General features: G+C 36.9%; 1 protein-coding gene across 2 annotated transcripts; it reads left to right on the forward strand.

The window, feature by feature from the left end:
* Positions 1 to 1630: 1630 nt before the first annotated feature.
* Positions 1631 to 14105, forward strand: LOC143862666 (solanesyl-diphosphate synthase 2, chloroplastic-like). 2 transcript variants are annotated; one of them, XM_077373736.1, is made up of 7 exons: positions 1631 to 1921; positions 2099 to 2439; positions 2631 to 2755; positions 6705 to 6832; positions 6951 to 7054; positions 13069 to 13196; positions 13286 to 14105. In XM_077373736.1, exons 2-7 carry the CDS (start codon positions 2202 to 2204, stop codon positions 13832 to 13834), a joined length of 1272 nt encoding a protein of 423 aa, XP_077229851.1. In that variant the 5' UTR covers positions 1631 to 1921; positions 2099 to 2201; the 3' UTR covers positions 13835 to 14105. The 2 variants fall into 2 exon arrangements, with proteins under 2 accessions (XP_077229851.1, XP_077229850.1); XM_077373735.1 differs by having other exon boundaries at positions 1631 to 2439.
* The last annotated feature ends 231 nt before the right edge of the window (positions 14106 to 14336 follow it).

Raw genomic sequence — 14336 nt, forward strand, 5'->3', positions numbered from 1 at the left:
GAATGTATGAACCACTATTTATACCCTGGAACCACTATTTATAACTCGGAACCACTACATAGTGGTAAATAGTGGTTCCGAGGTATAAATAATGGTTCTCACTGTATAATTAGTGGTTTCGAGTGTTTAAGCCACTATCTATACACTCATTCTCACTTTTTATAGTGGTTTTGACTGTAATTGTGTTCCCAGGAATCTTGAAACCACAATTAGTGCTTGAAATGATTTAATTGTTGTTTATTTCATCTAAATGTGGTTCTGAGTGTTTAAACCACTGTTTATAAATTCATGACAACTTTTGAGACCCAATGAAATAGTATTAAAATGTATGAACCAATATTTATACTCGAGAACCACTATTTATACCTCGGAACCACTACATAGTGGTAAACAGTGGTTCCTAGGTATATTAGTGGTTCTGAGTGTTTAAAACTATATAAATACACCCATTCTTACTTTTTATAGTGGTTTTGAGTGCATAATTTTTTTCAATCTCACCATTTAAACTCTCGGAACAAGTATTAGGCCATCTAAACTATCAACCACCATAAGATCTAAGTGTTTAAACCCTTATTTATACACTGATTCTCACTTTTTATACTGGTTTTGGCTGCATAACCTTTTATTCTCACTATTTATACTCTCGAAACCACTATATAGTGGTTCAGTGGTCTACATGGTGGTTAGGACGGTATAAATAGATTACCTAAGTGTTTAAATAGTGGTTCTGATCTTCTACATAGGGTCCTCATTGTATTTTCACATTCAGAACCACTATTCAAACCATTGGAACCACTACTTAGCGGTTGAGAGGACTAAATACTGGTTCTCACATATTAACAGTGGTTCCGAGAACAAAATATTGCTTCTACACATTTAAATAGTGATTTTAATTGTATAGACATGAGTTTCATCCGGGTTTCCTCTAAATAGAAACATAGAGGGCAATAGAGAGATAGAGAGATGATGACAAAACACTATAGCATTGTAAAGAGGATGATGACAATAGCAAATGGCTATCAAAACCATAGCAAATCTCTAACAAATAAACAAGATGATGACAATAGACGATAGCATTGTAAGAAACATGTTAAACCTAAGAATATATATGACAATGGACCTACGAGAGAACCTTTGAGTTTTATAGCCAAGAAAATAAAGAGATCCAATAAAATCTAGATGTTCTCAAGGAGAGTTTCATCGGTCTACAATGGAGTTTTACAACAGGTAATGGAGTTTTACAACAGGCAATGAAGTTTCAGCAGTTGGCATGGGGAAGAAGAAGGTAAAAAGGTAAAAAAGATTGGTGAAATGCATTGGGATCCGTTTCTTACCTTCTCGGAGGAAAAGCAACTAAAGGGCATTTTTGTCTTAAAACATGCCCTAGGATGCATTTCACCCTTTTTTGAGAATTTAGCCAACTCAACCATTTTTTGAGATTTTCAGTTAAAAAACACATTTTTTTGGAATTTCCCCAAAGAAATTTTACACATGTTACAAAATCAGATAAGCTACATAGGATTTTTTTTTATTTTTTTTTCACAAAATCAGCCCACCAATAATCCCTGTATCTTTCTTCGACTTACAATTACAACTACTTCTATAGTTCTATTAAAGTCTGATAGGTGGGGAAATCTTATCCCTCAAAATCAGATTCTATTTCTGTTTCACTGTCCTGACATTTACATGGCTCTCCTTTGTCATCTTCAAAATCTATGGATATAAAACTCTGCGTATGTTTCCTTCTTTCTAAGGTATCCCAAATAGCCTCTCTTAATCCCCTGTTTTTTGGTACAAAACTCTTCCAACTAGTCGTTTCCAAAACTAGTCGACCTATTGATATTTGACAAGAACAACCGAATCAACAGCACTTCTTGTGGACCTCAAGGATCCACTTCTGAAGCTTTCTCACAGTCAAAAGGTACTCAAAATACACTCATTTCGTACTTTTCATCTCAGGGGTTTTGTCTCAGTTCAAAGCTTTTATTCAAATCCGTACTAGATCTGTTTGGGTTGCTATCACAGCTTTAAATATTGCTTTAATGTTATATGTTTCATCTCTGAAGGATTGTATTGTTGGGTGTTTGATATTTGGAAGTTCTAGGATTTTCTTGAACTTGGGTTCAGTTGAGAAGAGGGGTGTTGTTTTGTTCAAGTGATTTTGTTCAAGGGGGTTTATTCGGTTCTGGGTTTTGGAGAGAATGATGTCATTGACATGCCCAAATGTTGATCTAAGTAGAGGAGGGTTTGATTTAACTGGTTGTGGGTGTTCTTTGAGTCGATGTGGCATACCGCTCGTTTGGTTTTTGGCAAGGAATTATGCGAGTTTGGTTGGTAAGAGTAATGCAGGATGCAAATCAGAGAGGCTTTTTTATAGGAGGGGAAATGTTTCTCATTGTGTAATGTCTTCAGCGCAGACTCCTGAGAAGGTTCTGAATGGTAAGGTCTCTGTCATTATGATTTAGTCACTGATATGGAAATTGAATTGACTTATTATTCTGTTTTGATTTTACCAATTCAGTGAGCACTTTATATGTCTAAATTTTCATTAGATTATATCATGTCCACTCCAAGCAGTTGTTCTTAGAATTATAATTTCATGTCTCATGGATTTGTCTCATGTTTTTCAGTGGATTTTCAAGATCCTAAATCGACATTACATGTGAAGTCGAAATCTAGCAGCCCCATTTCAGTATCTTCTTTATTGGAAGTAGTTGGAGATGACCTGCAAACTCTGAATCAAAATCTCAAAACTGTGAGTAGCCACTTGATAATTCTGGGATTGCTTTACTATGAGCTTTATAATATTGCTTTTGTCTTTGATTACTTCTGTATACTGGAATTGTTTGTATGTTTGCATCATTAAGTATCACTTTTAATAGACGATGAAAGAGTTATTCCCGCATCACAGCTGTCTCCATAGACGCATGGATGGATAGCAAAATTCTGTAAAATCTCATGGATCGTATCACCTATTTGATGAAATGCGACAATTGGAAGCAAGATTTGATGTCAGTAACCCATCATCTATTATCTAAGTTCATTCATCAGAGGTGTGCAGAAATAAGCCTTCACAAAAGAATTGAATACAAGGCATATAAGATATCATCCTCACGAACCATTTGTCTGTAAATGAAGAAGTATTTCATAATATAGGCAACCTAATGAAACGTAAGTTATTTTATTGTGTCTGCGCTCATTTTCCAACGAAAAAATATAAAAAATACAAGCATGAAAAATATAAATGGATACCACCTGTTTGATGATTGAAGCTGTTCATCTATTGGACTCCTTTATGGACAGACCGTGCTTTGAAAGGTCTGATCTGTGGCCTCAAACGGACGGATCATCTATTGGTTAAGTTTCTGTGCATGTCCTATCCATAGAGGGACCTAGCATATGAACGATCTCAATCATCAAACAGGTCCCTCCACCTATACTTTTGCCCACTCATATTTTTTCATGGGAAAATATGTCTGGACACCACACAATATGACATATTGAATAAGTTTGTGTAAAGCTTACTTGAATGCAATATATAAAGTAACATAAGATTTGTTGCTAACATAATTTTGCTTGATAACTTTTCTTAATTCCAGTGCACATATAGGCAAGTAGTTGAAAGCATGTTCTGATCTCTGGAATTTGAAATACATTCAGTTGTGTTTTTTGATAAGAAAGCACACTAAAACATAGAATCACTCTTGATAGTGCTCTTCGTATATTAACTGGTAGTCAATTTCATTTTGGAAAGACCAGATCCTAAGGGATGTGAATCATCAACCAAGCAACCTCCGTTGTAGATAAATTCATGGTGTGGTGCTTTGATCATTTTTTTACATGGAATTTGTTTCAATGAAGTAAAATCTGAGTAAGTACTCATTTTATTGTCTGAGATGAATTATAGATGGATTTTATAAAATTTCTGGAGGTTATGCGTAGTCTCAGCCATCTATGTTAGTTAAATATCCAAGGTCTGCTAATTGTGTCTGCAAAGGGTAACCGGCTAGTAAGGGCAATACTGTGGTTGTTGTTCCGATTATCCTTTGTATTGGGGATGTCTCGTCCCCTTGTACTTTTGTGATTTATTGGAATGAAATCGTTATCTTTCAAAAAAAAAAAAAAATGTAAGATATACAGTCTCTTTTCACTATACTAAAATATTTACGCTTTACAAGCAGGAAGTTATGGAGGAAACTAGATGTATCATGTGGCATGTGTTAGTAAAGGTGCCCTAAATAAATGAAATTTCTTCTAAAGATCAAGGGTTAGATAGGAAAGAAATGATTATTAAAATATATCTTAATATTTAAGATAAAATTTGTTAAAGTATAAAAGATAAATAACGCCTTTCTCCAACAGCTTAAGCTATTGGAGAAGTTGGCAAGTCAACATGGTATCAGAGCCAAAGGTCTCGAGTTCAAACCTCCCGGATAGCAAAAGTCCACATGCGATGGACTTTTGCTACGTGTTTGCCAAGTGGGCCACACGTGCAGGGGAGTGTTAAAGTATAAAAGATAAATAACGCCTTTCTCCAACTGCTTAAGCTATTGGAGAAGTTGGTAAGTCAACAAAATTAAAAGGAATACAAGTTGCACAAGGAAACTTATTTCCTTGGAGATAAAGAGAGAGGATCTTATGGGAGATATTTTAGGAGATTATTATGGAGTTTTTAATGCAAACAAATTTGTGTTTAACAAATCACACGCCCAACTTGGGCAAGCAAAAACGTCCAATAATGATTGGACTTTGTATTTTACAAAGTTGGAAAAGTTGCACACAATTTTTGATAAATCTTATTTGAGAGATTTTAGGATAAAACATAGTAGAATTGGATTTCTATAAAAGCCATACATGGGGTGGACGTTTGTTTTTTCATAGGACAAGAATTGTTTTTGGAAACCCTCCCATAAGTGAAAAACCTCTCTCTCTCTCTCTCTCTCTCTCTCTCTCTCTCTCTCTCTCCATTACTTCTAGTTGATCACCATTAAAACTCCATCCTCTACTATTGGATTTCCCATCCAAAGAACTGATTTGGATTAGTTTATAAAAGTTGAACAAATGTTGTTCTATTTCTTGTGCAAAATCAACGGATCCCATCGGATCAACTTGCGGCATTCGCGAAGAAGAGTTCGTTTGTGACGATTCAGGAGTAGATCAAGCGGACGATCTTCTTCGTGGTAACTTCTTCAAAGGTAAGATTTTATCTATTTATTTTATCACCAAAATATAATCTAGTTCCTAGAAATCCTGGGCTAAGGGCAAAATTGAAGTATAATTTTTATACTATGCGATTTTATTCCGCTCCGCATGGTGATTTTGCCCGGGGGTTATACGACCCTTCTAACAGCATGTTCCTGACCTATGCAACTATTTTTGCTTGGGCATCATTCTGAATTCAGCCACCCAAAGTGAACCCTCTTCTAGTGCATAGCGAACTCAAATAGAATATTAAAACGGGTCTAGCGAAGAAGTAGAAACTCGATGCCAATGCTATGAAAATTAACATTTGAAAGACTAAAAACTTGAATGTGTTCTCCTCCTTATGGACCCGGTCTGTTCTTAGCTTATGGAGGAATATGATGTGTGTATCTTACTTAGACATGACAGTGGCAATGGGTACAATGAAATATCACGTTTTAAAAAAACAATAGTCATAATATGGCTGTTCACTCACAAGCCACTTGATTAATTTGAATCTTTCATTTATCTCTTTGCAAGCCAAATGAGCTAGGTGACCTTTTGGCTGACCACAACCACCTTCAAGTAGTCATTATTGGATTACCATGATTTTAAATTTTGACAGGAATCTGAAATTTCGGATTTCGGTCAACCCCGAAACTGAAATCGGCAATTACCCGAAACGTTACAGGATTTCGACTGAAATTTTTCCAAAAATTTCGGCCGAAATTTCGGTTTCGGTGAGGACCGAAACACGTTCCGAAGCCAAAATTTGAAACCATGACTGTAACTAAATTGTAGGCCGCTTCTTTCTCCACCATGACAATTCATGTGAACCAGCAATGGAATGCAACTATAAGTGTATCTCACAGATGTTTGGTATCTTGTCCAATTTGCATATATCTACCTAGAAACCTCTGTGCAAATCGATTCCAGTGCTTTTCAATGCATGTGTAATTTGGAAACAATATATATCCCACTGAAGGTGTGTTAGGTACCATGGTTTGAATGCTCAATCTAGATCATGGCTCCTTATTGAATACTAAAATGTTGCGATGATTATGAAATGAAAATTCTCTGACATTCAGTAGGAACAAATATACAATAAAAGTAATAGTAAAAAATGAGTCTCTGATATTCAGTACTTATAAAGGAAAAGAAGGTGATATTAACTTCTTCAGTTTCAAGGCCTTTCAGTTCATTTTGATATTTGTAGGAGGGGTTTCTGTCTATTTGCTTCTCTATGTATTTGGGAGCAGTCTGGTGTACTCAATTTTGGTCTCTGTGGATGAATCAATTTTTCATTCCAGTTGTTCTTACAAAGGAGGGAACTTTTTCTTTTAATATTATTTTATTTGCTGTCTTGTTTTAGTCTTTAATGCTATTTCTTTTATATGTAATAGTGTTACTTATGATCATGTCTTCCTTTAGGAATGCCTTATTCCATCACTCGTTAGTTTGAATCAATAGTAAACTTATATGCTCCTTCGCACATTTACTATCTGATAAAGTTTTTGTTGTAGATTGTTGGCGAAGAAAACCCAGTCTTAGTATCTGCGGTGGAACAGATATTTGGCGCTGGTGGGAAGAGATTGAGACCCGCTTTAGTATTCCTAGTGTCCAGAGCCACGGCAAAAATAACAAGCTTAAAGTAAGTATTTCTGATTTTATTTCAAGAGGTATGTACAAGCTGTTGCCATTTAAAAAAAAAGGTATGTACAAGCTGTTAAGCCAGATGGAGGCTTCACTCATACACTACTTAAATCCAGGGATCTTACACCACAACATCGGCGCTTAGGAGAGATTATTGAGATGATTCATACTGCAAGCTTAATACATGATGATGTACTGGATGACAGTGGCATGCGAAGAGGTAAACCTGCATTCTAATATGAAAGTCCCCTGTTATATATTTCCAGTTTGTGTTCTGGTATGTGAAATTGTTGAAACTATTTCTTAGTGGTCGTAGAAAAGAAAGATTAATTCTCTCTCTCTCTCTTTCTCTCTCTTTCTGTTGTTGTGTGCTTTCATGCTTTCATGTGTGTGTCTGTATATAATATTGAACATAAAGACCACGTATGTTATTGGCAAGGTTTTAAATCTCGGTTTCGGTTTCGGTTTCGGTCATCACCGAAACCGAAACGTTTCAGTTTCGGTACGAAATTTCGGACGAAATCTTGTAAAAATTTCACCGAAATTTCCGAAACGTTTCACCGAAATTTCCGAAATTTCGGGTGAAATTTTGTACTTCACCGAAACGTTTCACCGAAATTTCCGAAATTTCACCGAGATTTCCGAAATTTCCGAAACGTTTCGGCGAAATTTGGTACTTTTCCGACTCACTGTGAATTTCGTTTCGTTTTCCACCGAAACCGAAATATTTCGGCCGAAACGAAACGTTTCGGCCGAAATTTAAAACCATGGTTATTGGGAGTTGATGTCGGAATACACACCCTTTTGGACCGGAACCATAACTTGTCACCTTTGATGTACTCGTCCATATCAACTTTGTATATACACCTGTACTGATTACCTACTTATTTAATACACATAACACATGCTCACACACATACATATATATGAGAGACGCACTTGCTTTTTTAAAATGACACCTCTTTTATTAAACATTTCTTTGATTGACTGCAATTTTTTTTTTTTTTTTTGTGGGGTGGGGGGGGAGGGGTTTGAAGCCTTTAACAACTAGTTGGAGAAGTGTAAAATATAGAGTGGAGTGCCACTATCAAACAAGGGAGTGCAGGTATCTTTCCTGCAAATTATTGTGTAATCATATAGTAGAAAGAGACAGAGGACAGAAATCTAATTGAGTGCAAAACTTAATTCATTCATCTATGTTTCGTCAATACAAGCCATATCAATGTAAATATGGGTTTGGGTTTGGTCAATTGACCAAAATACCCCATTACTAAAAGGACTCCTTTTTAGATCCCCGTCAAGCTAACATGGTCTAAGAGACATGTTAAGCATGTCTACTCAGTAGTGATGATGATGATCAGCTGGGAGTCCTTTAGTGGAGACGCCTGCAACTTGCTCATGAATTGTAAATTATATGGAAAAGCTTTTACATTTCAACCTCTCCGACGAAATGGAAGTTGATATCAATGTGTTCTGTCCTGGCTTGGAAGACTGGATTTTGTGGCATCCTGATGACGCTTTGATTATCACAATACAACACATGAGTTTTCGTCCCTAGGTGAAGCTCCGTAGGAAAATGTCTAAACCATGTGAGTTTTGCTGCAGTCGAGGCTATGGCTCTATACTTAGCTTCGACGCTAGATCATTGTCTTTTGTTTCTTACTACCCCATGAGATTAAACAATCTGAAGGGTTGGGATGATCCTATGGAGCTGATTTTTGGTGGACACCCTATCTATGTGAGGGCCAATCAAATGAATTCTTTGGATCACCAAAACAATGTGGGCCCATTGTATTTTAAGCCGGCGGTGTAGCTAAGTTAGCTACACCGGTGGTGTAGCTTCACTTTCCTCATATATATATATATATATAGATCCTTGAGTATCAGGATTTCCAGCCTGATCTTCATCTAATTAGCCATAGACCTCAACAGACTTCCCATGAGAAGCTATGTAAAATAATCTGAGATCTGGGGTTCCTTTGAGGTATCATAGGATGTGTTTTGTATCCTGCAGATCTAAGGTCATGTAGATATTGACAGAATTGGTTCACTCAGTATGTTATATCTGGTTCTGGTCTAGTAAAGGTAGGATATTGCATAACTCCTACAATGCTTCTATACATGTAAGGATCCTTTATTTTTTTACTCTTCTTTTCCGCTAAACTTTTTATTGTAGACCGTGAGAGAATCAATAGGTTTACAATTCAACATGTTGAACCTGTTGAGTAGATCTAAGGGGTACTTTCTTTGAGATAGCCACATTCCATCCTTTAATATTTTGACTTCAACTCCAAAGAGGTACTTAAGTTCCCCCAAGTCCATATCAAAGGTTTCCTTTTGGCTGTTTTGAGTCTTCAAATATTGTATCTGTCACTCCCTGTAATGATGATATTATCTATTGTTGGAAATAGTAAATCAAAATTAATATTTGTATGGTTTTGTGGAAAGTTTATGTAGTCTTCTAGGTTATTTATTGTGTGTGGAAAATATAAAGTGTCTTTTGTGTTTCCTAGAGTTCTTAAAGTCTAATTGGATTAGCAAAGAGTCAAATGGTGAGTTCCTATGTAGTTGCTTTGGATGCCTAGATGACTCATGGGAACTACAACTTTGCGGTTAATGTATTTGCTATTTTTAGGTGTCTCTTTAGTCTATAAATATGGAGTCTTTGTGCAGATATGTTAAGCTTAAGAACTTCAAGGGAAAGATTAAAGAGAAGCTTCAAGGGTTAAGGTTCAAGGGAGAACAAGTGTAGTAATCTCTTGTATGGTTTAACAGAGAGGACTTGTTTAAGGTTTTTTTGTTAGAATAGAGAACGATTCTCTTCCTTATATCTATTTCTGGTGTTTCCATTTGGGTGGTGCAAAATTTTAGTTTTGTGAATATGAGAACGATACTCTTCTCTTGTTTCCCAAAGAGTTGTTGGATGGACAAGTGTCCTCTACTCTGTGCCGGGAAAGAAAACGAATTTCTCTTATTGTCCCGATGAATGTTGGGAAAAAGAACAAATTTCTTTTTATCCCATTGGTGTTGCAAAAAGGCAAAGATAATGATTTTTGCTTATGCATTTGCACCATGGAAACCATTGTTGTGAAAGCTTCGTTCAAAGTATTTCTAATGGAAGATTCGGAAAAGTTGAAGCTAAAACCTCCCATATATGCTGTTTGGAAAGAAGGACCGGACCACAAACCCATTTTCAAAGCCTCGGTTGAAGTTGGAAAGGTGGCAAGCAAAATGAAAGAAGCTAAAGAAAGTGAGGCACATGTTGCCGTTCATTCCTTGCCGACATGCTATCCTATCGTCTTTGTGGATGCTAATCATCGTAACTTAATGGAAGAAAGAGAACGTGTGGCAAATTTGAAGAATCAGATGGAGTTGGTTGAAGGAGAAATTGCTATGTTGAAGATGAAGATTTCATCAAGATCAGATGATGATCATGTTAATCAAGATTAGAAACTATTTGGGATTTTGATTTGAAGAGGGATGTTGGAAGTAGTAAATCAAAATTAATATTTGTATGGTTTTGTGGAAAGTCGATGTAGTCTTGTAGGTTAGTTATTATGTGTGGAAAATATAAAGTGTCTTTTGTGTTTCCTAGAGTTCTTAAAGTCTGGTTGGATTAGCAAAGAGTGAAATTGTGAGTTCCTAAGTAGTTGCTTTGGATTCCTAGATGACGCATGGGAACTACAACTTTGCGGTTAATGTATTTGCTATTTTTAGGTGTCTCTTTAGTCTATAAATATGGAGTGTTTGTGGAGAGATATTAGGCTTAAGAACTTCAAGGGAAATATTAGAGAGAAGCTTCAAGGGTTAAAGTTCAAGGGAGAACAAGTGTAGTAATCTCTTGTAAGTGTGTCTTTATATGGGGGCGCGGTATCTGAGCTCAAGTTCAGACATTCTATCTGAGGTAGAGTTTTTATATAGGGCATCTCCTATGTTGTTTGACTCATCCAAGCCATTCATTCCATAGAAGGTGACATAGATAGGTTGTTCCTAAGAAACCATCTCCATAGGATCCTCCTAACCGTTCGATCTGTAGAGGCACAAAATGGACCATTTTGTAGACGTCCATTTTAAATCTCCACAAATCAGAGCCCTCTGCCCATGTATCTCCCAAGCTCCCTTCACCTTCTCTTATGATCACGACACGGCATATCGATCTATCTAATTGGGGCCCGCAAGAGCAATTTTCTTCTTTTGAAACTCATCTTCTCCCTCCATCCCAGTTGGTTTCATTCCAACATCTACATATGCCAAGAATAGGACCATCTTTGACCACATGTGCTTGATCAACAATGAATTATCTGATTTGCTTCTCTTATACCCACTGTCTGTTAGATCTAGATTAAGCTTGTTAAACCATGCTCTGAGCACGTGCTTCAACCTGCTGATTGTATTCCTGTGCATGCACACATAATTGTCAACTTCAAATCCTTCTAGCTGTTCCATGTAGTTCCTCTTTGAGTGTTTCATAAAAAAAGTTTTCTTCTCCTTATCCGACTGAGAATTCACCAAAGTATGTTTGCAAAGATCTAAATTGAACGTGTTTCGTATAGAAAGCGTTCTTTATATCTATCCGACTGAGAGTCCACTAAAGTATGTGTTGAAGTATAAAAGATTAAATAACGCCTTCTCCAACCGCTTAAGCTTTTGGAGTAACTGGTCGTTTCACAGTATGTTTGCAAGATCTAAAATGAACCTTACAATGTTTTCTGGACTATTGGATTGAAGGTCTCATCATAGTCCAATCCATACCTTTGATTATGTCTTCTTGTACCTATCAATGGTTCTATCTAGTTTCTGCTTCAGTTTGTACACCCATTTTCAGCCTACCACATTGCTATTGTCCAGTCTCACTACTATCTCCCAACTGTTACTCTTCTTTAGGCTCTCTTTTCACCTTGCATTACTTCATCCATCTTTCATTAGTGACTGTCTCAATAAAAGTTGCTAGTTCTACAGTGCCTTTCTGTGACCTTTGTTGCTAACTCTTGTTTTTGCCTTTGTCTACCATAGTGCTTGACATAGGGTAGCTTGAAATGATCAGGAAGCTTTGTGTCTGTTGCATGTTCATGCGCCACAAATAATGGGTTGTGGATATCAAAATCAGCACAATCTATATTAGAATCGTCAACATCATGATCTGTAAAACTGTCCCCATTAAGCTGACATCAAATGTTTGGCAAGTCGTAAAAATCCATCTCATCAAAGGAGACATGGCATGAGATTATAATCTTCTCGGTGAACAAATATGCATGTCGTAGCTTTGGGAGAATTTTCGATGAGTGCTGCACGGAACATGTACAACAGATGCACGGAACATGTACAACAGATGCAACCCTAGAACGTAGATGAGAGTAATCAGGATCCATACCAGTAAGGAGCTGTGTAGGGGATGCATGGCCAAGATGTGGCGACAAAAGAAAATTAATAACATGAACTGTCGCGTGGAAATCTTTTGTTCATAGATGCGTTGGTGCACCTGAGTGAACAGGCATTAAAAGGCCTGCCCCTGTGGCATGCTTGTGTTTTCTTTCAGCTACCCTATTTTATAAAGGAGTGTGCGGACGAGAAAATTGCTGATGAATGCCATAGATGAAGTAAAAATCTCTGAATGTTTGAGAGGTATTCTCACCACCTCCATTTCTTTGCATGTAGGAAATGTGAGCATCATGATTCTTGGTAACAAGAGTATAAAAGGTGGTAATTGCAAAGAGAACATTGGACTTATTTTCGAAATTATATCCACATGAAAGCGAGAATAATCATCCAAATATTACATATTACATAAAAATGAGTGCTAGATTGAGATGCAATAACCATAGGCACTCATTGAGAGCATTGGCAGGCACTCAAACATCAAAAGAATTAGTTGAAAAGGAAAAGAAGTTCCTTTATTGTTTGTATTAAATGGAAGTTCACAATATTTACTAAGTGTATAACTAGTACACGTATGTAACTCGGTACTTTTATTACAAGACTAAATAACTGACTAAGAAATTCAAAAATTCAAAATACTAGATTTGTGTGTAAGTCGATGATGCCACGCAGACAAGGACGTTGTGGGGCGAGCATGGTTTGATCCAAGGATCAAGAGGATAAAAGTCAAGGATCCACTTGATCCTTGGATCAAATATCGACGGCAGCTGCCCTCAACACTAACGAGAGAATGTTTATGCTTGTTATATGCCTGAATTTATCCATCATCACTAGCAATAATGCCTGTATCTTTCACAGGAAAGGAAACCATTCACCAACTGTATGGTACTCGTGTGGCAGTACTAGCGGGTGACTTCATGTTTGCGCAGTCTTCTTGGTACCTAGCGAACCTCGAAAATATTCAAGTCATAAAGCTCATCAGCCAAGTACGTATGGCACCATATCTACCCTTTTTTCAAGCTCACATATGCTGAACATTTTGTAGTTTTTGTCTCAATTGTTCTTGGTATCGCAGGTCATAAAAGATTTTGCAAGCGGTGAGATAAAACAAGCATCGAGCCTCTTCGACTGTGATGTTACACTTGAAGAGTATTTGATCAAGAGCCACTTCAAAACAGCTTCCTTACTCGCAGCAAGCACGAAATCTGCCTCTATATTTAGTGGTGTAAGTGACACCATATGCGAAGAGATGTACGACTACGGAAAGAACCTCGGCCTATCATTCCAAATTGTGGATGACATACTTGATTTTACCCAATCTTCAGAGCAGCTCGGCAAACCTGCCGGCTCTGATCTTGCAAAAGGGAATCTCACTGCTCCTGTCATTTTTGCACTAGAGAAAGAGCCAAAGCTTAGAGAAATCATCAACTCGGAATTTTTTGAAGCTGGTTCTTTGGATGAAGCTATTGAATTGGTTCACAAATGTGGTGGGATCAAGAGGGCCCAAGATCTGGCGAGAGAGAAAGCTGATTTGGCGATCCAGAACCTTCAATGCCTTCCTCAGAATGAGTTCAGATCCTCGCTCGAGGGAATAGTGAGGTATAATCTCGAACGGATCGACTAAAATAATGCAATAGACCTGTCGTTTATTGACTCTGGTTCTAAGACTGCCAGAGTTGATCTGTAGTCCTTATTGGTTATAATTATATAGATAAAGATTGTTAGGCTCATTATTTCAACACCTTAATGCAACATTGCATTATGCCTTATTATGTATATTTGATAGAGAATAATGCCTGTTGGCTCATGAGTACCTAATAATTTGAAAACTTTCGCCCTTGTAATGGATATATTTTTTAAAAATCTATTGAAGCCATGGATCTTCTTTAAAACTATCATCTTAATGGTTTGAAAATTGGGTTTGATCCATTGTGAGGTAGTACTTATCAAGCCTATCATATCTATGGTTTTCTTGGGTTGCTGTGACAATATTTAGGGGCAATACCAATAAGAGTGCCATTATTAAAACCAGGGAGTGCAGATATCATTTCCCAATAATTTATGCATTTCACATGCAAAATGCAACTAAACAAATTTGTATTCAGTTATTTTTCTCTCGACATTTA

Source organism: Tasmannia lanceolata, unplaced genomic scaffold, assembly GCF_043159265.1.
Source record: "Tasmannia lanceolata isolate RefF3 unplaced genomic scaffold, GAP_Taslan_0.1 ptg000037l, whole genome shotgun sequence".
Lineage (NCBI taxonomy): Eukaryota > Viridiplantae > Streptophyta > Magnoliopsida > Canellales > Winteraceae > Tasmannia > Tasmannia lanceolata.

Excerpts from the sequence above, each read along its gene's own strand:
- LOC143862666 (XM_077373735.1), top strand. The coding sequence starts at position 2,202 with ATGATGTCATTGACATGCCCAAATGTTGATCTAAGTAGAGGAGGGTTT. Across the intron at positions 2,756-6,704 it reads TGAATCAAAATCTCAAAACT|ATTGTTGGCGAAGAAAACCC; the intron begins GTGAGTAGCCAC and ends TTTTTGTTGTAG. Across the intron at positions 13,197-13,285 it reads TCATAAAGCTCATCAGCCAA|GTCATAAAAGATTTTGCAAG; the intron begins GTACGTATGGCA and ends TTGGTATCGCAG.